Source organism: Mesoplodon bidens (assembly GCF_964165515.1).
Source record: "Mesoplodon bidens genome assembly, chromosome: 7".
Lineage (NCBI taxonomy): Eukaryota > Metazoa > Chordata > Mammalia > Artiodactyla > Ziphiidae > Mesoplodon > Mesoplodon bidens.
In genome coordinates, this window is record NC_138164.1 from 71,936,999 (window position 1) to 71,964,085 (window position 27,087).

The 27,087-nt window shown below is 34.5% G+C and overlaps 1 protein-coding gene across 2 annotated transcripts in view; it reads right to left on the reverse strand.

Moving 5' to 3' along the window:
- The window catches only part of PICALM (phosphatidylinositol binding clathrin assembly protein), a 102,252-nt gene that overhangs the window by 30,275 nt on the left and 44,890 nt on the right, over positions 1 to 27,087 (reverse strand). For both annotated transcript variants that reach the window (XM_081238780.1, XM_081238781.1), the window contains exons 5-13: positions 21,925 to 22,018; positions 18,740 to 18,851; positions 17,022 to 17,128; positions 14,680 to 14,721; positions 11,286 to 11,371; positions 8,852 to 8,975; positions 8,446 to 8,579; positions 6,184 to 6,287; positions 709 to 858 (exon numbers count right to left, since the gene is read on the reverse strand). In XM_081238780.1, coding sequence (XP_081094906.1) covers positions 709 to 858; positions 6,184 to 6,287; positions 8,446 to 8,579; positions 8,852 to 8,975; positions 11,286 to 11,371; positions 14,680 to 14,721; positions 17,022 to 17,128; positions 18,740 to 18,851; positions 21,925 to 22,018 — 953 coding nt within the window. The remainder of the gene's footprint in view (positions 1 to 708; positions 859 to 6,183; positions 6,288 to 8,445; positions 8,580 to 8,851; positions 8,976 to 11,285; positions 11,372 to 14,679; positions 14,722 to 17,021; positions 17,129 to 18,739; positions 18,852 to 21,924; positions 22,019 to 27,087) is intronic.

Below are 27,087 nucleotides of genomic sequence, written 5' to 3' on the forward strand. Positions count from 1 at the left end.
TCTTTTAAGGGGGTTTAGCATCTTTTTAGCAGGATTCAAAAACATTTATTTCAGTTTAGTATGTACTTAAAAACTTATTCTTCCTTGTACAACTTTGGTATGAAATTTTGCCTTTTTACAGATTTTTATACCACAATTAAGGCTATTCAGTCAAGTTGCTTTTCATTTTCTACTTTTCACCCCAGGCTAACAATGAAATGAGACCCTTAAGATTGTACAGAGGGTATAGTGGGTTTTAGACAATATAAAGTTGTACCATTATTTGAAATTAAAAAGGGAAAAAAAACAGAAAGATTCAGAAAGCTACTAAGAGTGACAATCACCCTCTTTCTCAAGCAGAGAGGGAAAAATATAAGCACGTATAAACACCTAACTAAGTTTAAGAGATGTTACTCCTTCAATCAACTCTCCTAATAACTATCTCTCTGAACTAATAAACAGGATGTAGCATGTGAGGCTACAGTATGATAGAGAACAAAACAAAGTCCAATTTCAAAGGAAATTTTCTTTCCTAAAAACTTGCATTAAATAAAATTAGGGATATTGGCGTAAAAAATCTCACTACACTATTGCTGTTTAGTTTACTTTAAAATTTGTTATTAAAATACAAAGTAATTATTGCAGTGCTTTAAAAATAATGGATACGTTAAAAAAAATACTTAGGCAGTATAAACATTAATTGGAAAGAAAGGTTAAATGGTACTTTACCAACAAACATTTCATGAGTAGGTGTCCTAGTAGTAAAAGTGGATACATCTGAAGAAATGGGAGGGTGAACATCACCACTACTTTTTGTGAGGAAAGGATTTAAGCTTGGAATGGCATCATCAACAGCATCTACAGTAGCAGAGAAAGGATCTGTGCAGTCCAAGTGCATTATAGCAAAATGAAGAAAGGAAGTAAATTAATTAGTATTGTAATCAGTCAAAAGATGCAACGTGAAAAGTAGTAGCTATATTATTATTAATCTAAATGCAAATGATCAAATCTAATCACCAAGATAGAAGAAATGCATTTAACATATTTCAAAATGAACCCTCAGAAAAAAATACTTATGTGTCCATAACAACAGTAGCATACGAAGGCTAGATCTGCTTTACATCAGAAAGCCAACAGTCATGTAGTTAAAAAAGAAGATATGTAAGAACAAAAATGTTTCTATAAAAGAGCCATCTACCCTGAACCGTGTTCCCACCCAAGGTGGGAGTGTATCAGTTCTGGTGGCATAGCTATGTTTACACACATAATTGATATAAATAATTAATTCAAATGTGGAATAAGCAGTATTTCAAAAGCCAAAGGGAATTAGGGGTTTCTAACATGTGAATATAAACTCTTGTATAGGTTCAGATGTAGGAAACAAAATAATAAAGACGAAGAAAAGGTCTAATGATGGGAAAGGAATTTTAGAAAAATTAAGAACAGAGACAAAAGACTGGCCATCCCAGTAGACTGGGATTAGCTTTGAAGGCCTAACTATGAGTTTTAAAGCCTAAATGATTTGGAAGGAATAACAAAAGTATTGTTCCCTACTAGAATGGTACCAAATATGTACCTTATTATCAAATTTAGAATCACGTATTTACTATACCTATACCTCATTCAAGATAACTGTCACTGTATTGATTGAAAGCCATTCATCATACTTTAAGTAAATGGGGAGAAGAAAAAATAAAGAGCAGCGAAAATATAGTGTCATAATTTTTTCTCTTATAACACAATTAAAAATGAAAAGATACTCCTGTACTTCCAACCAGCGCCTGTTCTTGCCTCTTCTAGTCTAGTTTGTGGTCCTTACTTAAGAATACAGTATTAAGCACTGTATTTTACTCTAAGACTGTATGATAAAACAATAAGGAAGCAATGGCCTAAGGATCAGCTTCTGCAAAACAATATAGGCACACTTTATCCTTAAAGTCAATAAATTCAAAGCTAGTGTTCCACAAATCCTGCAACTTTAAAAAGAAAAATATCAAGATAATATTGAGGTCATTGTATGAAGTCCTACAAACATCAAAACTCACTGATGTACATTCTAACTCAAATGATCATGTTAAACATCTTTCCCACCCCTCCACTTCTCAATAAATGGAACAATGGGGGAAAAGAAACAGAAAAAATAATTCAGAAACAAAAAGCAGAAAATAGTCAAAAGCAGAAAATAGTCTAAAACAAGATTCACTTTTTTGTACTAAAATAAAAGTGTAATGATGACTGCTCTAACTCCTTCTTGTATAAGAAAGAGTTGCGTTAAGTTTAGAGTTGACCGTTTTGGTTGAAAGTACTACTTTTAAATATTTGATAGAGGCATGGAGTTTTTAAAGTACATCATACTTTGTTGGACAAGTAACACAAAACTTCTCTCTGGTTTTCCATGCAAAAGAAGTCATGAGAGAAGTCATTCAAAAAGAGTACACACATTTCTACAACAGATCTATTAGGTTCATGAGAAAAGACATGTTTGGAAAAAGTTACTAGTTATCTGCTATTCTATTGATTGGCACTTTTTACCTAAGCACTTAGTATCAATCATTTCCTATTATATGAAACATCCTAAAGAAGAACATGCAGAAATGCATTAAGTGAATCTGTATATTTAGATCAGTCAGACAATAAGAAAAAATAGCTCTTAATCTACCTTGACAAAACACTACTACTATGGGTAGCAGATTAACATCATTTAGATTAGATGATGATTTTTAAATCTAAATGTTAGTCTACTATACCATAAATGATTAATTCAAATTCATTAAAGATAAAAAAATATAGTAATAATGTTATAGCTATTCCAACTTAAACTGTACTTATCAGACTGGCAACTCTAAAATTCCTTATGCTTTTATTTTTTTATTTTTATTTTTTAAATGTATTATTAATAGACTTTATTTATTATTTTCTTTGCTGTACGCGGGCCTCTCACCGCCGTGGCCTCTCCCATTGCGGAGCACAGGCTCCAGACGCGCAGGCTCAGCAGCCATGGCTCACGGGCCCAGCCGCTCCGCGGCACGCGGGATCTTCCCGGACCGGGGCACGAGCCCGCGTCCCCTGCATCGGCAGGCGGACTCCCAACCACTGCGCCACCAGGGAAGCCCCCCTTATACTTTTAATAAATACTTTTTTCCATTATTTTTATCATTATTCACTTGAAAGTTTAATTTTATGTTACATTAGAGTCATAGAAAAATAATCCAAAAAATTGAAACAAAAATAGTACCAGTCATATTACAGTCTTGAGGTAAATATTTGATATCTACATTCATTCACAGAAAATTGAGTGTTTTCACAGTGTTGTGTGTCTCATGCCAGCTGAGGCTAAAACAAATACAACTTCAGAAAGGGTCATTCTTTTTTGCCTGAATTAAATTCTGAAATCTTGCTTAAAATATACAACGGCATACTTAACCTGGTAATACTGTATATTTTTAGATTTGCTGTAACTCAAAGTTTTCAAGGTGATGAAAACTGATATCTCAAGATATTAGTATTCAACACCAAGTGCTTGTTTAGATGCCAGACCATTTCTTGAAAAATCAAAGGCTCACGAATAATGCAATGAGAGAAACAGAAGAGCTTGTGTTCTCTCTCTTCAATGTTCATTTTTAGGTGGAACCTTAAAATGCCTCTCACATTAAACATACGAACTTTACCTCCTCTTAACTCTGTATCACTAACCTAGCTGTGATTGGGAATACACATCGTTTCTGTGGTGCTTATGATAAGAACTAAATTAAATACCAAATCTGTTGTTAACACCCATTTTTAGCAAATGAGAGCAAGGAAAGCATAGAATAAGATTTTAGAATTATTAAAAAAAAGCATACCTTTGTTTTGTCACATACTATAAAAAAGCATGATGTAAAATGCTACATATTTCAAATGTTCAGGTAAATGGTTAATGTCAAAAAAAATGCCTTTTAGAATTTACTGTTATGATCAAAGCTTTTTATATAAAAGATTTATTTATCTTAGTAACTTTAATTTTAAAAATAAAGTAAAAAGTCTTAATCTGAATGTCATGGGTATGAACAATACAATGACTAAATTAGGAAGTATTCAAAGTTCTTGGCTTAAAATACTCTTCCACTATCCAATTATGCAGAAGTCAAAACTCTGAAATTATCACCAACTCAGAAACCAAATATCTTTATATGAAATATAAGACAAGATTTCATTCTTCTTAAATTGAGGGGTTTATAGAAGATCACTGTCCTTTAAACAGTTTAACAGTGTCACTTGGACACAGCAAGCTTAATGTTAAAATATGGGAGAAATTTTGATGAAAATAGTACATAAACCAAAATAACCTAAAATAGAAAAGGAAATCATGATTAAATGTACTCCCACACTGTATTCACACACAAATTGCCATGGAATATTTCTTCTAACAGAATATAAAACAATTTTTATAGGCTGAAATTACTTAAAATTATTCTCCCACAGTAACAGTCTATCTGCCTTCATATACGAGCTCAATAATTCCAAGCAGAAACTTTAATTTGTCAGTTAGAATTAATTGTACATGGTATCCAGACAAAACAATTTCACAGCTCAGTTTCATTGAAATGTTATATTAGTTCTCATTAAACCTTCTGTAAAATTTTTCATCTATCTAAAAATATAACTTTTCAGCCTTAGTTTTAGAAAAGTTGGTTTGTCTTTTTAAAAGGTGAGCAAGCTAAAACTGCTTAAACGGTCATGTTAATCCTACTAATGTTTCCTAAAGCAATTCACAATAAGCAGTAAATAAGCATGTAAATTTTGGCAGATTAAAAATCCTAAAATTGTAATGACCATTAGGATATTAAGAAACTGCTTTCTTAACCTTAATTTGCTGTCTACAGATCATTCAGATAAATAATTCTAAAATATTTACTGACTTTAAACTAGCTTATCACTTTTAGAAATGACTCCCAGATCTTAAGATTTAGCTAAATTAAACTAGCTTTCAAAATCAATTAGTTTTAAAAATCAAGTTATGGCTCACAAAATTAGTCTAAAAATCTAGTATTTTAGTGTTTCACTATTCCTGTTCCCTGCCCTGTCTTGAACCAGAAATAACCTGCCCCCCAAAAAAGAAAATGTCTAATCATTCAACAAATATTTACAAAGTACATGTTATATATCAATAAGTATTCTAGGCATCAGGGATATATCACTCAACAAAATATTTTAGAGCTCTTCCCTTCACATAGTTTACATTCTATTATATAAAATATAGTCTTAAGAAATAACTATTAAAAAACCCCAAAAAAGTTATTAACTCAAATCATTAAAATAAAGATGAAAAAGTCTAATACACCATAAAAACTCACTAGAACAATGAATCCCGCTATGAGAAGTAAGCCAGTCAATTCAGATTTTACATGTGAGCCAACATAAATTTTAAGGTAGCTTGCCATTCTCTAACGGTTCTCTAGACAGTGTCCTTCCTCAGAGTATCTTTCCCTCCCAAATAATTTTTCAGTGTTTATAAAATAATATTGATACTTACATAAAAACAAACAGAAGTACCAAAACCAAACAAAGGAAATGATTTGAAAACATACTAAATGTCTAAGCAAAACTGCTTAAAAACTGACATGGACTAGGCTCATTCCTTCAAAGATGCCAGGTCATGATCATTATATGGTCACCTTAAGATCAAAGAACTACTCAAGGTGAGCAAACCTTCCTGTTGGTACTAGGGGAAAATTTCTTTGAATACCAAAATCTTACAGGTCTGAATTAAATCAACATTTTAGATACAAGTAGCATAAAGTCTGTCATGACATTCCTGCAGAGAAGATAGTGCACTGCCTGATAACACCATCTGAATTTTATTAGAACTTTATTAGATGAGTTTTCCCCTCTGCAAGTAAATTTTTTTCTATACCAAAGGTAAGATAACCATTACACGTTTTTGGGTAATAGAACAGAAATTCAACACTGAAAGAATGATTTCACAATTAAACATATATTTGGTCCTTTTTCATCTTCATTAAACTTCATTTCATAATTTAATTGAACATACATTCCAAAACTGCATTTATAAATGAATGGAAATGTCTTCAAGGGGCAAAACAACTTCACTGTCATATTAATATTTTTCAAGTACTCATGTATCAAGTGTAAGGCAAGTAAACCCCACAGAATGGGGAAGGGAGATGCCTATACAACATACAAAGTAGGTTCATTAATGCTTACCTCCCCAGGTACTTGCTACCTGAGAAGCAGCTGACATAGGAAGTACAGATGGGTGAAAAGTTGGCTGTTGCAAATCCAGCAGATCATTTGGTAGCTTTGATGTGCTAGGAAGATATTTTGAAAGATGCTTTATTTATTAGATAAACTTTGCTACATTAGCCACTCCCCTCATCCACCCCAGTAAATAAAAACATTAAAAAGAAAAGTGAAAAAAAAAGTCCCAATAATATAAATCTCCAAAGGAAGAACAGGTGCAGCAAGCTAACAGCTGCATACCCCTCATGTAACAGCGTATTTCTAAGGAGGCCTGGAAAATTATTCAAGTACCATATCTTAAGTTTACATAGGATTCAAATAATAATAGCCCTTCTGGAAAGAATCAATGACTTCCCCAGGAAAAAACTAATTTCTTTATTGAAAAGAACCTAGAACCTAAACAACATAATTTTAAAATATGAAACGTCATGGCAATTAATTTTTTTTAAAGGAATTTGTTTTCTTACTCTTCATCTTCAAAAAACTTCAATTACATTTGCAACACCAATACCCCTACAAAGTAAAATACCTGTTAACCTTACCTTTATTGCTTCAAATATCAAACATATCAACAATACATGGAAAAAATTATACATGCATATATGATATAAATTTATAACAAAGCCATCCCATTACACAACTCTAGGGGAGTACTACTTACGTAATATATTTCGTGTTACGTGATTAAGGAACAACACAAAAAAAGATCCCAGTTTCCATGAATTGAGGCATTATGTGTATCTCAGCATAGATTATTTTTAACTTACACTTACTCAAAAACAAAAGTTTTGAAGACATATCTTTCAGATGTAAAACATAGTTTTATAAGTATATAAATCAAAATACAAAAGCATTTAGTGCTTTGGGGAAAAGTACAGAATATGCAATAAGCATTCTGTAATAGGCTGTTGGTTTGTCCTCAATTACTATTAAAAAGGTGAAAATGTTGAGGGTATTAAGTGAAATAAAAAGATTAGTTCTTTATCTAATAATTTGTTTCATCCTCAAACCATCAACATTCTTTTCCATTTACGCCCATCCCCCCACCCCACTAAGACAGACTCCTTTTTAAGGTCCCTAAGTGAAAAACTTGACACTTAATGGTTCAATGTTATTGGGGACTAAGGAAGGTATTATACAAAAATCAAAACAAACAAAAAGATAAAGCTGAAAGAGAAACACATAGCTAAATTCAACATCTACTAAGACTTCAGGGAGCAGGGAGCAGCTGAGTTAGTAAAAGTTACACTGAGCTGTGACGGGAGTCGGTAGGTGGAAGGGAAGACGGTTTAAGGATGAGTTAATAAAATAAACAGCAACAACAACAAAATCAAAGAAAAACAAGCAAACAAAACACCCCATCACTCTCTATGTAGCATTTACCATGCACTAAGCACTGTGTTAAACCCTATACTAGTGATCCTGTGACCCTGGCAGAAATGAAAATTCTTGGGCCTTACCCTGCAGGTGGGGCTCAGAAATCTATGGTTTAATAAACCCTCCAGGTGATTCTAATGTTAGGTAAAGACTGAGAACCACTGACCTATACCATACATTATCTTGCTTGGCAACTGAGGTTTTTAAAAAAAAAAAAAGAAAAGAAAAGATTAAGAAATAAATGAACCAGGATTCAAACCAGAATCTGAACTTCAAATTTCTCTAAACCACTCTGAGGTAAAACATCGGAGGAATTTAGAAAAATCCAGTTATTCTAATTTGCCTGGAAATATAATATTCCTATTGTTAAGTAGCTTGAAGTTGGGCTGGTAGGCTTCAATACCATAGAAATCTGGCAACTAAACTCTTATTGTGTTCCAAATTACTGAGTTTAACACCAGGGACTAGAAATGAAAAACATTTAACATGTTATACACAGGGTCTTGAACCATTAGACACTTCACAAATGTGTTTAACTATAGTTAATTTTTTTTACAATGAAACATTTGCCCAGATAACCCACCAGCTTTCCAATTGGTATACCACCACCTTTCCAATTGGTGTAAGTCTATCATTTAGCCATATCCCATTTCTTAAATATTTGAAATATAAAGTCGATCACCTTATATTTAGCTATTATACCACTACCACCATTTATCACTACCTCCTTTGTGTGAATTTATGATTACAAAATCATGTATCAAACTAAACCTGAAAAACTCTGCAAAATTTCTGTTAGAAGTCTTTAAGCCTAAGTATTCAAAGGTAATCATTAACCACTCCACCTACCTGTTAGAACTAGGGGTAGAAAATATGTCAATGGCTGGTGCAGTCACTATACCCCCTGCTGAGGTGGATACAGGAGAGGCTGCAGTTGTTAAAGAGGTATGAGGTTTCTTTGCAAGTTCTTTTAGGCGCTGTTCCTGTTGAGAAAGGGAATTACCATAAGGAATCCAGAAACCAGATATGTTTGTATGGCCTCTGGAAAAAAAAGGCATTTTCTAATTTTGTTTTGAAAGCAGAAAGGTATTCTCTGTTTTGCTAGTCACTCAATGTCAGGATGAAAAATTAGACTACTGAATTTCACCCCATTTGTACAAATATTTATTAAATACTGTTAGTCTGTACAGAGGTCCCAATTACTTTATGAACTCCTATACTTGGTTTTCCAAATAAAGAGAATGCACACACCTACCTTTAAAGCTTTTAAACGAGCCTGTTCTTCCTCTAATGCTGCCTGCTTTTCCCTTTCATCCACTTTGGTAAGAGACAGGCCAGTGCTTGCCAGGGAAGAGACTGCATTGGAAAGTGTTGTCGCCCTAGGATAATCAGACAAAGGGAATTTGGTTTTTTGCCAAACATTTATTTCACTGGTTATGAAATGGTCTAGCAAGCTAGCCATGGATAAGCACCATAATTATGAAATAAACTTATGGAGTCAAAACCCATACTTCAGATGAAATATTCTACCCACTGACCTAGAGGATTATTAGAAATTAGTTGATCTACACATACATTCATTTATTTATTTATTTATTTATTTATTTTTTTTGCGTTATGCGGGCCTCTCACTGTTGTGGCCTCTCCCCTTGCGGAGCGCAGGCTCAGCGGCCATGGCTCACGGGCCCAGCCGCTCTGCGGCATGTGGGATCTTCCCGGACCGGGGCACGAACCCGTGTCCCCTGCATCGGCAGGCGGACTCTCAACCACTGCGCCACCAGGGAAGCCCCCATTTATTTTTTTAAAGTAAGTGTTAGACTTTGGAAAGGGTTCACAGTAAAGGTGAGGGACATTGCCTCTTCCAAGCCCCAAGGTAGGGAACCAATGCAATTAGAGAAGAGCTTACATACTTCTAGGAAAACCCTGATGTGTAAAAAGTATTGAATTTCTCATAGGAAATGATCTTCTGCTAATTTACAGCCTGGGTTTGGCAGTACTACTACAGAATACTAAAACATAAGTACCAGCAATAAATAATGTATGTCTAGGTATGTTTCCCTTATAATAACACCCAAAGATGTCATTCCCAGAGGACCCACAGGTTCTCTCAAAGGAAGATCAGTTTCATTCCAGTCACTGGTCCATCTGGCACCCCCTTTCTGTCTGCTACTCCTTTGCCAAGCTAGAATTTTCTTTTCAAACATATTATATATGCACAATACATCATCCCTTACTGGTGGATTCACAGCAAACCACCTCGTTTCCCTTATATCAAAACCTTATCCAGATCATAAACCCCAACATTTAATTCCCAAATGTTAATTCTAGGCAAAATAAACAAGTGTGGTTAAGAATTCTAACAGGAAACTACTCCTCAGTGACTGCTATTAATTTTCCTTTTCTCACACACCAAACACCATTAATTTCTACTCTAAGCACACAAGTGGAAAAACTAAGTTTCATGTAAAATAAATTTTATAAATGAGCCAATATAAAGATATAACTCAGAAGACAAAGGAAGAGTAATACTGTAGTGAAGAAATACAAGAAACCCAGAATATGTTATGTTAAAAAACATACGAAGGGGCTTCCCTGGTGGCGCAGTGGTTGAGAGTCCTCCTGCCGATGCAGGGGACACGAGTTCGTGTCCCGGTCCGGGAAGATCCCATATGCCGCGGAGCGGCTGGGCCCGTGAGCCATGGCTGCTGAGCCTGCGCGTCCGGAGCCTGTGCTCCGCAACGGGAGAGGCCACAACAGTGAGAGGCCCGCGTACCGCAAAAAAAAAAAAAAAAAAAAAAAAAAAAACATATGAGGTAAAACGGTGTACCTGAGCTACCTGGCTATATTTTTCATTACTTTCTCAAATAATCAGGCCTTATAACTTGGTTTATACTTCTAAAAACCTACTAGAAAATTCAAAGAACAAATCGGCAATTAAAAAGCATTAAAATCCAGTAATGACATTTTCCTTTACAAATTACTTAAATTTTGTTGCTAAAAAAAAAGTTCTGAAACAACAATCAAAAAGAATTCTCATTATACTTCATACAAATTTCTTCTTCATACTGCTAAAAGGAAATCTTCATAAGAAAACATGAGAATTACTCAAGTTACTAACCAACACAAAAATCACGTTACAAGGTCAATAAGCGATGATCTATATTACTTTCAATTTGCTGGTCTTGGTCTTGGAAATCAGCTAGAAGTCTAATAGAATGATTAAAATATGTCCACAATCAACCCCATGAACTGGCATTAGAGAAAGATGATGAAATCTTATGTCAGACATCCTAGGTTTGAGTCCCAGAATTACTACTGCATACTTCACAGGGCTATTGTGAGGGTTAGTCAAATCTGTAAAAAAAGGCATCTTGTAATTATAATACAAAATATGAACCTATGCATTTCATCTTCAAGAGAAATACTGACATTATGAACACCATTCTAAACCACGTAGTTTTCACTGTCATCATATTAACAGATGCTGACATTTACTGAAAATTAGGAACTATCCCCAAAACTTACATGTGTTAATCCTTAACAGCTCTGAGGTTGATACTATTATTAAACCAACTTACAAATGGTTAAATCAAGATAGAGAGAAGTTCAATAACTTGGAACTTCAGCTAGACCCATCTACTTTCTCAGAAACATCACTACTGTTCTTTGCCCCACAAAGAATAATGTACCTGCTTGCAGCTGTAGAATCTTTGATTTTCTTTCCTTCCAAGGAAGCTAAATGTTGCTCCAAAGCATCAAGAAGACTGCTGGGGGCCTAAAATTGTACAAATATTAAGACTTTCTTTCATCAAAATAAATCAAGTATTGTCTAACACAGGAGAGCAATAAAAATAAATAGGTATATTCCTCATGATCTAATTAACAGTGCAGTTTCAGCCACCTAAGAATGACACTATTATTTTTATTACATAAGCATGACCTGGAAAGGGGTATTAACAAACATAAAGATATAAAAACTAAGACTATGTGAACATGAAACATTAAGAGAATCTTAGAATTTTCTATATTTAACTTATTTAAATTTTAAATAGAAACACAACCCTAAAAATCAGACATACTGTTGAGCATGGTCCTGGTACTTAATAACTACTCACTGAGTAACTGAAAATGTCCAAACACTATTTCTGAATAGTTATTGACAAATGAAACTGAAGACTAACATCAAGGAAACACAAACTGAAATCACAGTGAGATATAACTTCTTACCCACTAGAATGGTTAAAGTTAGATAGACTAGTAATATCAAATGTTGATGAAGATATAGAACAAATGCAACTGTCATACAATGCTGGTGGGAGTACATCCACCTTGAAAAAAGCTATGGGTTTTTTAAAAAAAATAAAGTTAAATATACAACTACCTTAATTACCCAATTCTATTCCTAGCTATTTATTCAAGAGAGAGACAAACGTTATCTCCACAAGACTTGTTCAAGAATGTTTCAAGCAGCTTTATTTATGATAGTTAAAAAACTGCAAATAATCCAAAACTTTCCAAATTTTCCAATTTAGAAAATAGATAAAATTGTGGTAAATTCACATGATGGAATACTATTCAGCAATTAAAGAGAATTAATCAATGGTATATTCAACAATATGGACAGATCTCAAAACATTATGATGAGCAAAAGAAGCCAGATATGAAAATAGTTGCATGATTCCATTTATATTAAATTCAAAATCTGATACAAATTATTCTATTAGAATTCAAAATAGTGACTTGTGTGGAGCAGATTAGGGAGTGACTGGAGGGGGACAGGAGGATTGGGGTGATGGAACTGATTTATATCTTGAATGGGGTGTTGATTACACAAGTGTTAATGGTTATCAATCCTCATTCAAATAGATATTTACCTCAATTTTTTTTAAAGACTAGCTTTAAACCTTCAGTCTATATGTCAAATCTCAACTTAATATGAACAGTTAATTACTTTCAAACAGAAATCTTTTCTGTGAATTGAAAAGGAATTGTTCACTATTTTTAAGTGAAGCAAATACATCAGTGGCATTCACTTACATCAAATATTCTTTAGGTGAATTCAGATAGAGTTTCTCAATTACAGGGATCCAAAAGCAGTTGGAAGAGACAAGACTAGCCAACTTCTCTGCCAATTATGACCTGAACAATTTCCTTCATCCTGTATTTTCTCTCTACATATCAAGACCTTAGCACAAGAAAGATATGGTAGAAAACACTGACTTCTTTGTTGATCCGAGAACACATGTGCATTCCCTCACCCCCAACGAATCAGCAGGCCAACTACTGTCCCAAGAGCTATTGTTGGAGATGATGATGGGAAAGTTAACAATAGCAGTTAACATTTTAAAAGCTCCTGTAACACCACAGGCACTGTGCAAGCTACCTTGTATGTAATCACTGACTCTATGAGAAAGACACTACTACATATCCATTTTACAAATAAACAACCTGAAACTGAAAATTAAGCAACTTGTCCCAGATCACATATCTGATACATAGCAGGAGCTAACACAGTGTGCAAGGTTTGTCTGATCTGAAAGCCTAGATACTAACTACTATGCTACAGAATCCTAAATTAAAACTGTGGTCATTTAAACTGTACTTTATTTTCTTCTGAAGGGTTTAAGCTGTGCTTACAAATATTAAACTACCTAGTTATGATAATTAATAAACTACTTCCCAAATCCCTTCTAAATGTATCTGGCTATTCTTTAAAAGTCAAACCCACATTACAAAGAGTGAAAGAAATGTGATGCTTCACATCCTAAAAAGAGCAATTTATAACAAACAAAAAAAGAATAATCTCAAATTTCCTCTTCTGTGTTTAACTACCATCTTCCCTAAAGTATAAAAAGCTTTGTTTTAATTCACTTGAAAATTTTCTGAATCATTCAGAGATCATCAATGAAGAGGGAGGGACAGAGGGTCAGAGGCTGGCCAACCCTACCCAATCACAATACCGTGAATATTAAAGTACAGACCGATGATAACAGTCTGGCCTGAGGCTGATGCTTTTTAAACAGATAGGTGAAGCTGACATGACAAATGGGGTAATGGCTTATCTGAAACTGCCAAATCAGCTTATAGTACATATTGTTCAAACAATGACTCTTCTCACATTTAGCCTACAGTAATGTGCTTAATCTTAATGACATCAATTATCTCATGTGGGCATATGCAGAAATTTTTTATTTACATACAATCCATAACTAGATCTAGTGCATACTCTTAGCCTGGTGATCAAAGGGATGAATCAGAACAAATGAGTAGAGAGAAAAACAGTAAGAACCTTGATACATAAGGATAGTTTATGCCAGGTACTTTCATTCTTAATACTCAGTAAACAAACACCAGAAAAGGCCAGAACTTCAGGTTTAAAGTTTCCTTCCCAGAAATTTTTAGAAGATAATGATGATAAAAATAATATTATAATAGCTAACACTGAGTACTTAATGCTCTAAATGTTTTTTAGGAATTAACTCATTTAATCCTCCCAACTACCTAATGAGATGGGTATTGTAATATCTGCATTTTAGAGATGAAACTGAAGCATAGAGAGTAACTTCTCCAAATCACAGGGCCAGCTAGTGGAACAGCCAGGACTCAAACTTAGACAAAGCCTGCTCTCTTAACCCAACATCATGTTTTGAGGTTTATCCCATTTAATATATTTACCTGAGCCAAAGAGCCAAAGTGGAAGGTTTAAAACAGGAAAAATAAATCCTGTATAAGATAATTCTCTACCAACAGTATACTGAAAATTTTGTTTTTAAAATACCATTCTCTAAGTTCAGTTCTTTCTTTTTTTTTTGATAATGATAATGATGAGAAACAAAGAGAGATTAAAGAGAATAAACTAAAGGAATAGTAGAGTAGTGGCTAGCTCCACCAATATAAGAGATGAGTAGATTTTATACGGTAATAATGTTAGAACAATTGTCAGGAATGCATCAAAATGTTAAAATCTGTCAAGAAAAATTACACTGATCTCCTTGACAGTGGGGGCTGCATATTATTCATCTTTGTACCCCTCATATCTAGCAGAATATAGCAGGCAGTGATTGGTATTATAACAATACTTACCTGTGAAAGGTCTGGTATATCACCTCTGTCAATTCCAACTTGCTGTAAGAAGAAGCAGCATTGTATTTAATAGATAAAATTACAATAGGGTGTTTTATAAGTAAAATTTAGAAAATGACATTTATGACTAGTACTATGAGCAATATTTTAGAAAGAATTCTTTAAAATTAGAAGAATATTTAATCCCCACAGATATCATTCAGTACTTCCAAGGACTCAGATGTTGTCTGATGGCTCTAAAAGTTCTAACAGGAGGGGAGCAAGAGCTGGAAATTCAACAAGGCTATTAAGTTACCATCTCCACATCCTCTAAGCACCTATATAAACTACCTTGTCACAATGTGAAAAATCTATCACTTCTATGACAAAAACATTACACCAAGAATGAGCAAGGCTGACCATGAACAAGTCCCCTGGGGCATAAGAAGTTAAGGAACAAACCTAATGACAATGACTCTCTCTCCATATAGTATGCTTTCCCTGGCAATCACCACAGATAACAATTTTTAAAACCTATGTTCACTCAAGCAGGTCAGGTTTTATACAAATACCAAGTGATATTTAACCAGGATATAACTGTCCTCACAAAGCAATCCCCATACACTTTCATGATGTTCAGGTACTAGGTAATTTCTAGCAAAAAAGATAAGAACCATTTCTATTTATTCCAACACCCAAATTTAAAAATTCTTTTCCCTCCCATGACTATATGACTATATTTCATCTTCTAATCATTCTCTCTTCCTTTTCTCAACCTCTCAAGGGCCAGTCCCAGAATGACAGCAGTAGAAAATTTGATAAAATAATTCATACTAAGATCTTAAGAGCTAATCACTAATTGATATATTTGTCCTCTTCAAACACATTTGAAAAGGTTACTTGCGTCTTTTTTCATTTTTAAGTATCATTTTGACTTTTTAATTTTGGTTGCGCTGTGTCTTCGTTGCTGCGTGTGGGCTTTCTCTAGTTGCGGGCAGCGGGGGCTACCCTTTGTTGCGATGCGCGGGCTTCTCATTGCAGTGGCTTCTCTTGTTGCGGAGCATGGGCTCTAGGCACGCAGGCTCAGTAGTTGTGGCTCGCGGGCTCTAGAGCACAGGCTCAGTAGTTGTGGCGCACGGGCTTAGTTGCTCTGCAGCATGTGGGATCTTCCCGGACCAGGGATTAAACCCACGTCCCCTGCATTGGCAGGCATACTCTTAACCACTGCACCACCAGGGAAGTCTCAGTTATTTGTGTCTTTACTCCAAGAACTAAGGTCTCATAACGAAATTGCTAGCCCAAAGACCGCCTCATGAAAGAACAAAAGAAGCCAAAGGGAAAAGCCAACAAACTAAAACTTTATTTAAAGAATTTACTAGAATCATAGCATAAACACTACCTTTTTCTGGTTTTAGTATGTGACTGACCCTAAAGAAATGGGGGAAAAAACATGGATTTCTCCTTGAGAGATACTTTAAATCCAAAATAAATTTCAGTACACTTCATAAAATAGCTGATTAACACCACAAAGCTATTTTCTTCAAAGGTCTCATCATCCTTTTCTCCTATTCCTCCATCTGCTACAGAATAAAACATCACTGTGGTAATAGAGCTAGAATCACCAACTTGCTAGTTTCAGATTAACTACTTTGATATTATTAATCAGTTATATAGTCTATTCATCTTCTAGAATTATCCTAGCAAGACACCTCTGGTGGTAATGCATAGAGGGCAGAGAAAGGGAAAACAAACAAAAACACTTCAAGTGCTGCCTCTGTGCAAGAAAGATAATGCCCACAAGCATTATGACAACTACCTTCTGTGACAGTCTCAGAAAATTATTTTTTAAACAGATTTGTAAAATTAGATTATCCTATAACCTACGTTCATGGTTTTCATAATCAATGACAAACAATAAATGCACTATTTTCACTTCTGAAGGGAACAAAACATTTTGAACCATGTGGCTCCAGCTGCAACTCTCGCTGGAGAAAAGAGACTTGCACTAACATAGAATATTCTCTACCATATTGAATAGAATAAGTCTTCTACAATACATGGCCAATTCCAAACATAAAAGTCACTGCCACCTACCTGATTTTATAGAGAAATAAACAATTTAAAAATAGATTACCTTTCAGTATTCAATACTGAATTAAATATACAGGATATTTTTTATTCAATATTATATCATATTCATACCATAGCACAGAATTCAATATAGCATAGTGATATAATTGAATATATACCTTACTATACTTAAGACACTTCTTTCACTTGGATATAGACTGATTTCTTTGAAATGCACACTTAAAAGACAAAAAAAGCAACTTAAGAGATACAGTCATTTAAAGACAGTTTACCTCTGCAACTTTGAGAAACTCTGAGATTCTTGTCATCCTAGTCAGGAACTTCTTATAGATGTCAAGACCTTCTTTGCACTGGTTCTTTTTCATATCGAAATATTTTTCTGCCAAAAGTAGATGTAAATATACTTTTATTCACTTCAAAATATAACACTCAAAAAGGAAAAAGATTTAAAACAGCTCCAAAGAGATTATATTGATGTCTCAGAGAACACATTCACCCTACAGAAAAAAAGTGTTAAATAAGCTTAGATATTTAAAGCAAATTAAAATAGAGATGCTGTTATATTAAAAATTAAGAAATTATAACTTTACTCATATTACTAGTATGTTCTACAATATTTCTTCCCTCACAATTCCCTAAATATATACTTGCATGTTAATACAGATCACATTTGACTCCATTTAAAACAGTGCTAACATCTATTTCCAAATATTCTTACTAATGATAAAGAAACATGGGGGCTTCCCTGGTGGCGCAGTGGTTAAGAATCCACCTGCCAATGCAGGAGACATGGGTTCGATCCCTGGTCCAGGTAAATCCCACATGCCACGGAGCAACTAAGCCCGTGAGCCACAAGTACTGAAGCCCGCGCTCTAGAGCCCACGAGCCACAACTACTGAGCCCGTGTGCCACAACTACTGAAGCCGGCGCTCCTAGAGCCCATGCTCCTCAACAAGAGAAGCCACTGCAACGAGAAGCCTGCACACCGCAACATAGAGTAGCCCCCGCTCACTGCAACTAGAGAAAGCCTGCGCGCAGCAACAAACACGCAACGCAGCCAAAAATAAATTAATTTAAGAAAAAAAAAAAGAAAGATGGCAACTTTTCCATGTCCAAATGTCACTTGGAAAGCTAATTTAACTTAATATATAAACAGCAGTAAAGAGCTTAATTTATACCAATCACAGGGTGGGAGACTACGCCTTCCAAAACTTTGTAGAAAAGAAAACTTTCCATTTTTCACTTGTTAAAAAAAACCCAACCCTTTTCCCCTATCTCCATAGATTAAAGCATCCCTGAATGAGTCTGTATTAAGCCAGACTATGAAAAACAAATTTAAATAAATTCTAAAAAAAAAAGGAATGAAAAGGGAGAACAATTACATTGGAATATTTGACATCTGACACTTGATACTTTGGCACACTTGGCAGACTGTTAATTGTCTACTCCAACCAAATCCCATTAAAAAAATTAGCATCTCTAGGCAAAATTAACTGCATTCCATATATACTGAATACACAGTAAAGCACCACATTCCTAAAATGCCTCAAAAGTAAAAAGTATCCTTAAAAATGCGTGTTTAATTATTTTAAAATAATTTGCAATCTGAAAATTAAGTTTAGAAAAAAATACCAATTTTACAGTTAAAGTTCATTTTGGAGTAAATTATGAGGAAATGATTTTCCTGAGACAGAAAATTCCAACTTAATTTTTATGAAATTTTTGTATTTCTAAAAATAATAAAACTGATAGAAAAAAACAGATATATCTAAAAAATACAAAATTCATCTAGCTGAACATTCTAGTTGTGTAAGTATTTAATCACTTAGCATGTGTAGTCAGATATAAAATTCTTTTCTCCAAATTGTTACAACGAATGACTATATCTCAGTGGATTTTTAGGCAGCTTTAAGTAACAACTTAGACAATATTATTTACTATATGACACGAGATAAGAAATAAAATGTTATTAAACTATAGAAATATGTACCCAACAGGTTAATAATTCCTTCATTGTATGCTGCAAACAGTCTAATGGCATCTTTGAACAGGAGCATGAAGGCAGCATTTATTACCCCATTTGTAAGTTCATTGCTATTAACCTGGAAAAAAAAAGGAAAGATTAGCTAATGTTTTGTTTTAAAATGACAATTACTTCCTTCAAATTAAAATACAATGAATTCAAACATTTAGGTGTATGAGAGGAAGACATTTGTCTCTAGCAATCAGAGTTATAGCCATATAGTACAAAAATCTTGATCAAAGAGTTCAGATTTATTTAAAAGCTACAAACACAAATCCTACAACATTCAATTTAGTTCAGAAATAAGTCATTGAGAACAAAAGTACCCTTTAACTCTTGAAATTCTTAGGTTACATCTCGAAAGTCTTTTAAGTTCATTTCAACATTAAATACTTCTAATTGCAAAATAAAGGCCATTTCTAGGTAGAAGTTCACTCTGAGTCATGAAGAATTTACTGAATATTTTTAAATCAAAAAATATTTATTAAATGGCTACTACAATCACCAAGGCACTGAGTTAAGCTAGGCAGAATATGTATTTTTTTTAAAATATAGCTTTTCCCAATATTACAAACAAGCTCACCTTCAAAATGGATATAATAATATTTCTACCTCACACGGTTACTGGGAGAATTAAATGATATACTGAGTGTAAAGAGCCTGATGCAGTACTTTACAAATAAATGATCAATATTTATTATTATTAGTGAATTATGCTTTAACAAAAAAAGCACTTGTTTACCAAGAAATACAAGAAATACCTTTAGTTTTATCTTAAAGAAAGAATCAAAAGGATAAACCAAATTTATCTTAAATTCCTTTTTAGATATCTAAGTACATGACAGTTACCTTGTTAAGTATAGAAAAATATAAGCACAAAGCTGTATGGTAAGCAACCAACTGGTAAGTATTTGCAGAATATCTGACAAGGTTGACTTCCATTATAGAGAGAATTCTATAAGACAATTCACAAAATAAAAAATACATATAGCTAATAACATGTGAAAAGAAGTTCAACTTCACTGATCAAGTAAATTAAAATAATCAAATTAAATTACTGAACTATCCTTTTTTGAGCACCAGACTAGTAGGTATCAAGATAATCAAAACCAAGGTATTATTCTATACAGAAGAGGATGAAGAAAAACAGGCACCTATTGACAAGTGACTGGCTCAACCCTTCTGGAGTGTTAAGTTGGCAAGATTTAAAATTTAAATTTCTTAAAAATTTAAATGCTGGGACTTCCCTGGTGGCGCAGTGGTTAAGAATCCACCTGCCAATGCAGAGGACACGGGTTTGATCCCTGGTCCGGGAAGATCCCACATGCCGCAGAGCAACTAAGCCCATGCGCCACAACTACTGAGCCTGCGTTCTACAGCCCACGAGCCCCAACTACTGAGCCTGGGCAGCACAACTACTGAACCTGTGAGCTGCAACTACTGAGGCCACACTCGGCAACTACTGAAGCACGCACACCTAGAGACAGTGCTCCGCAACAAGAGAAGCCACCTCGATGAGAAGCCCGCATACCACGACGAAGAGTAGCCCCAGCTCGCCCCAACCACAGAAAGCCCCTGCGCAGCAATGAAGACCCAACACAGACAAAATAAATAAAAAATAAATAAAGTTTGTATTCCTTAAAAAAAAAAAATTTAAATGTTTATGTCCTTGAACCACCAAATTCTTTTTCTAGGCATTAACCCTACAGAAATAGGTTTATAATTGTGTAGATACACTATTATCTAACACACACAGAGTATGCAGTGTCCCTCCCTCTTGTTTCTTTTCTCCACTTATTTTCTGAATTAAAAAACCAAAATACCCTAAATATTTATCAACAGGAGGATCAGATAAGTTGTTACACACAATGCAGGATAATAGACACTGAAAAGAATATGCAATTTTATAAAGGTACCCACAATAAATTAAGTGAAAAAAAAATTCATGGTTGGACCCTTTCTCTATAAAAACCAAAATAAAGCTCAGTAGTTACATTAATCCCCTGTCATCTAGACTAGGGGCCAGCAAACTTTTTGGTAAAGGGCCTGATCGTGAGTATTTTAGACTTGCAGGCCATATGGTCTCTGTCACAACTACTCAACCCTGTTATTACATCAAAAAAAGCAGCCACAGGCAACATGTAACCAATGAGCCTGTTCTAAAAACACAATTGTGGACACTGAAAAATAAACTTCATATACTTTTCACCTGTTAAAAATATTCTTTTCTTTTTATTATTTGCAACTATTTAAAAATGTAAAAATATTTTTTATTATTTGCAACCATTTAAAAATGTTCTCAGTTCACAAGCCTATAAAAAAATACTAGTTTGAGAACCTGTCCTAGTCTATAAAGCACCTTCAGGATTCATTTACTGAATGTTTACTGAACACTATCTATGTGCCACACACTACTGACATTGGGGACACAGCAGGGAAAAAGAAGACCTGGTCCCTGCCCTCCAGAAGCTTAAAGATTACCAATTAATAGCACACCATTAAAGGAAAATCAATTTCAGCATAAAACTGTCACAGTTCCAATCACTAACTTGCACTTACAAGCTCTATGATACAATGTCTTTAAGCTAGATGCACCAAAAAAGAAAAGACTTGTAAATGCTAACACCTAACATATTACAAACAAATGACAAAGCTGGCAACTTGGTTCAAGTAACAGTCAGTAAAACAAAAATCCCAGGGAACACAATGTCCTTGGGCAATAGCTATATTTGAACTTCCCTTTATTTCTCAATAACTGTCATGCTTTGAGTTCTACAATGCAGACAAAAAGTGAAATATTAAGTTAGCTCATCATAAAGAAAATCTTTATATATTTTTAATATCTAAAAACCATTATCAAAAGAAAGTAGATTTTCATATCAATCTCTTCATCTCTCCATCACTTTCTTTAGTATACCCTATAATTAGGGGGTTAGAGAAGCACCACCAAAGAAATCAGAGTAAATCTAAAACAATTATAAAAATGGAAAGTAATCTGATTTGGGACCACATTTATAGAAAATCCTTAGGCAAATAGGATATTAGTGTGAAAAAATTAGTCTATGATAACTCGAGAATAAAAACTCTAACCAATTAAAATGATATAATTTTTAAAATCTCAAATTATAAAAGCATTTATGCAATGAACTTACATTAAAATCAAGAAGGGCATCCATTTGATTTTGAATAATTGGTACAGTTTTTAGGAGTTTTTCTGTGTTCATTGTTCTCATAACTCCATCAGCCCTGTTTAAAACAAAAAAACAAAAACAATTGAGTTTGTTATTAAATTACATTTTGAACTCCCATCTGGTTCTCTATTTAAACAGAGAACAAGGTGCTACAAATCATCGCACGTTTTTAAGTCATTATTGAACCTGAAACCTCAAGTATCAATAGAAATCACATAGAAAAAACAAAAGCAGCAAACACCGCTATGTCCAATATCAAGGTGCTCGTTTATAACTAAAAAGAAGATGTAAAGCATGAGACATAAAAATAAAAGCTTACATTATATAGCCAAGTTTATACTACACTTTTTACATGAGAAAATCATCTGATCCTCACACCACTTATGTGTGTAAAGGGCAGTTTTACAGATTTTTTTTTTAATTATAAATTTTAAAAAATCATTTCCCTCAAATCACTAAATAGGACACAATGGAGTCTGCAGTTGAACACAAGTCTTGGTGAGCACCACTTTATTTAACGTACTTTATTTGTGACTCAAATCAAAATAAAATTATTTTATTATAAAATAAAGGACAATTTTACCAAGTCATTCTAATCTGGCCATTAAAATAAGTGATAATTAAGAGGAATGGTTTTTAATAAAATGTTCTGTTAAATATTTCCAAAAAGATTTCTTTAAATATTTCTTTAGATATTTCTAAAAAGAGAAATATCAGCAGTACCAAATAAACTAGAATTTTACAAAACTGACACCAAAAACACTACATAAGAGGTACTGGGGTTAAGGTGCAGAACTAACACTAAGTCTTTATTATATATCAGGCTCCATATTAAGGGCCTGATGTATGTTTTTCAAATCCTCACAAAAATCCTGTGGACAGTCTTTTCCCATTTTATAGACAATGAAATTTTAGGTTCAGGAAGGTTATGACTATCTAAGTTCAGAAAACAAATTCATTTTAGGGCCAGTATGTAAACCCAGGTGTATGAGGCTCCAAAACAGTGCTTTTCTTAACCTTTTGGCAGAGGAACAAGACCCTTTCAAAAAATATATAGGCTTTCGCTAATTCACAAATGATCCATACTTATAAACAGCTGTTCTACCCTAAGCTACCCCTTCAACCACAAATCCAGATACCAGAAAAACAATTAAGCTATGAAAAGCAAAAACAGTGCTTTGCAGGGCAAAACAAGAGTTTAAAGAACAAACACTGGACTGCCTTACATAGGCAGCAGCTATTGACCAGCTTTAGTCCAACAACTCTCCCACATAAGATGTGTTAACCCACGGACACCTATATCCTCTCAGGTATTAAACTACATTGACTGGAGTTTGGGATAAGGACACCACTCCCTCTTTGTAACCCTTTCTTTATACTCATACACATCACACTCTCATTTTATCAGTCACCGTTAGTCCCCTTTTAGTTCTTCCTCGCTCTCCTTGCTGAAGTAATTTTTGACCTCCTGGTCACTTCCCCTCCATCACAGAAGACTTGAATACTGGCTCAGTTTTTCTCAGTTAACTTCAACATCTTAACATGCACAACCAATCCAACATCTTGATCGCAAAATCCCTTAACCACAACCCCTATTCCCATAGTCAGATCCTGACCTTAACTGCCCATCCCCCCAAGAAACAACATTATCCCTACTCCCACTCCTACTCCCTTATCCCCACCTTAAGAAAAAGACAAAATTCAGACACCTTATCCTGACAATAACCTTTTAACTTTCCAGCTGCCTTGGTCAAGTGTCCCATGGCAAAAACTATTTGACTTTATCATAAACTTCAATGCATCAACCCCACCACTACCCACATTGATCCCTTTTCATTTTTCCTTCTTTAATCTAGCTTATAATTCCACAGATCATTATTATAATCACTCCCTTGCTAATACCCTAACTCTCTTATACCTCTCATTCCCTTGCAGTCACCTGGCAAATTCACAATCCTGGGTGAACACACATTTATCTTCTCCATGCCTGTACACATGCAGCTGAGTGCTAGTAAAGAAAACTGGGTAAACTGGTAGAACTACAAATTCTTGATCATCAGCCTCAAATGGGGACTCAGCATTGCCAGCAGCCCTCTTAGGCTCTCTAGTGAATCCCTCCCCTGAGTACTTTCAAACCACCTTCTCCCACCTGTCCTTCTCCACCCCTCCCCCACATCCAACACACAAACTCTCAGCTCATAACTCTCAAAGTATTTCATTCAGAAATAGAAAATGACAAAAAGAGACTGTTTGATTAACTTGCCACCAAAACTACATTTATCTGATCTGCTCATATTACATTGGAGGAAGTTTATTTCTTTCTATCAAATGTAAATATCACTCACACAGATCCTTTGGATCCCACTCTGTCACAATCTTTGGTTATCCTCTTTCTCTCTAACACAGCAGTGTCCAATAGAACTATGTGCAGTGGTAGAAATGTTCTACACCTACACCGTTCAGTATAGTAGCCACTAGCCACATGTGGCTACTGAGCACCTGAAATGTGGTTGATGCAACTGAGGAAATGAATTTTTAATTTTATTTCAGGTGAATTTAAACAGCCACACGTGGCAAACAGCTACCATATTGGACAGTGCAGATCATTAATCTCTTTTACACTAGATCATTCCCATGAACATGCAAGTGAAGTCTACCACACTTTAAAGATTACCACACTTTAAACACAAACACACACACACTTGCACTAACCCCACATTCCCATTCAGCTACCACTTCTATTGCATAGTCAAGCATACTTCTTAAAAGAGTTGCCACTTCCTTGCTTTTCATTCATTATTCAATTCACTCCAATATAAGATCCACTCTTGCCTCTCCAATGGGTACTTGTCTAACATTACCTGACTAGATTTCTCAGCATCATTCAAAAGTTTCCCTCATTCTTGTAATACTCTGTCTTAGCATCCCCTATATCCCCCACTCCTTGTTTTCTTCCTACCTCACTATCACTTATTTAGTCTCTTTCATTGACTCCTCATCCTCTACTCATTCTCTAAAATAAATGCTGTGTATCTCAAGATGTTTCTAGGCCCTCTCCTCTCATTCTGTATTTATTCCCTAGGATACTGTCATTCCCAAGGCAGAAATTACCAAACTGCCACTGATGTATTTATATTCCCAGACTAGAAATCTCAAAGTTCCTAGTTAGTATTGTTGAATTGCCTAATTGATACCTTAACTTATAAAAGTCACAGGCATCTAAAAACTAATATTTCAAAAATGAAATCCTTAATTTTTAACCACTATACCCTACCCTACCCTGTTCCCAAAAACCTTCCCAGTAAAAGGTAACATCTCCCCAATGACTTAGGCCAGAAACTATGGGGATGTTTTTTTATTCTTCCCTCTCTCACTAGCCTACACATCGTTTCATCCCAAATAACTTAAAATTTTTCAATTAAGAAAAATCCTAAGTTATCACATGCTTACATCAGACTTCAAAAAACTCAACTCACAAACCCAAATGCTTAAATATGATTCAGACCAAATGTATGACAATTCATACTCCATGCAGAACACAAGTTTTTATTACTTCTTAAATAGATTATAATTAAATTCAGATACTTGCTTCCCAAATATAAGAGCAACGAGTTAAAGGATGACCATCCATATCCTTACTCACAGACAATACCTCTATTATTCTTTCTTTTGCTTGTTATGTAACAATGTCTTGTTACTTTGAACTGTACTAATTTAGAATTCAAGATAATTCAACATGGTAAGTTAATACTATCAAAAAATGGAATGTTAAACAAATAGAAAATGAAGGGACCAATCTTTAACACAACCAACTAAAAAGATAAATCTTCAGGCAATTTATTAGATCCATTTTTCATAGAACCATTTAATGTACTATTTAGAAACACTTAGTCATCTTTTCAAAAACTACTACATATCTACTATGTTTAGATACTGTGGAAAGTCCTGAAGATATGAATCTGAGTAAGACTATATTGTCTTCATGGATGGACAATCTCATATAAAATCTAACAGAAATAAGCCTTCCTCAAAAAAATTATGTTTGAGTGAATTCTTGAAGAATGACTAAGAATTTGCCAGAATAACGAATAAGGGGCTAGATAAAAGAAGTATATTTAAGTGAAAAGTCATTTAACCATACAAGGGTAATAATTCATTTTGCTTTTGAATATCCTATATTTCTATTTAAAATTACAGCTAATCTCCACCTCAATTTCTAAATACCAAGATATATTCTAAATGAATTAAAGATTTAAATATAAAATACTGGATCCATAAAAATATGCAATGAAAATATAAATAACTAGTTGATCACTTTGGGGTAGAAAACCCCGCTCCAAGTTTGCTTAAAAGACAACAGCCATAAAAATAAAGATAACAGGCTTTTCCTGGTGGCGCAGTGGTTGAGAGTCCACCTGCCGATGCAGGGGACACAGGTTCATGCCCCAGTCCGGGAACATCCCACATGCCACGGAGCAGCTGGGCCCGTGAGCCATGGCCGCTGAGCCTGCGCGTCCAGAGCCTGTGCTCCGCAATGGGAGAAGCCACAACAGTGAGAGGCCCGCGTACCGCAAAAAAATAAATAAATAAATAAAGAGAACAATTTTTAACACATAAGAATTTTTTTAAGTTTCAATACTGCTAAAATAAAACCAGGAGCAGTATTTGTAACCTGTGACAGTTTATTTTCCCAATAAAACCAAAAGCTTATTTGTTAGTTTGCCATGTGCTATAAGCATTACATAAAATATATCATTCAATTCTCATAACAATCCTAATAGATAAGTGCTATTAACATCACCATTCTACAGATGAAAAAATATTTACAGATGAAATAACTTGGAGCTTAAGTCAAGGCTTCCCAGTTGTGCCACAGCAGACTACTATGGTACAACTGGATCATATGTATGCCAACACATTAATGCCTAACCCTTCAGCCTCAAACAGTCTTCTCCATGTAACTAACCCACTGTCCTATACAAATAACATAAGTTTGTGTGGCACGATGTGGAAATAGTTAGCAAACTGATGGATATGTAAAAAGAAGATACTTGTTCTTAGGAAATAGACACTGAAGTATTAAGAGCTATACAATGTAAAAAGGCATGAGGTATGTAATCCACT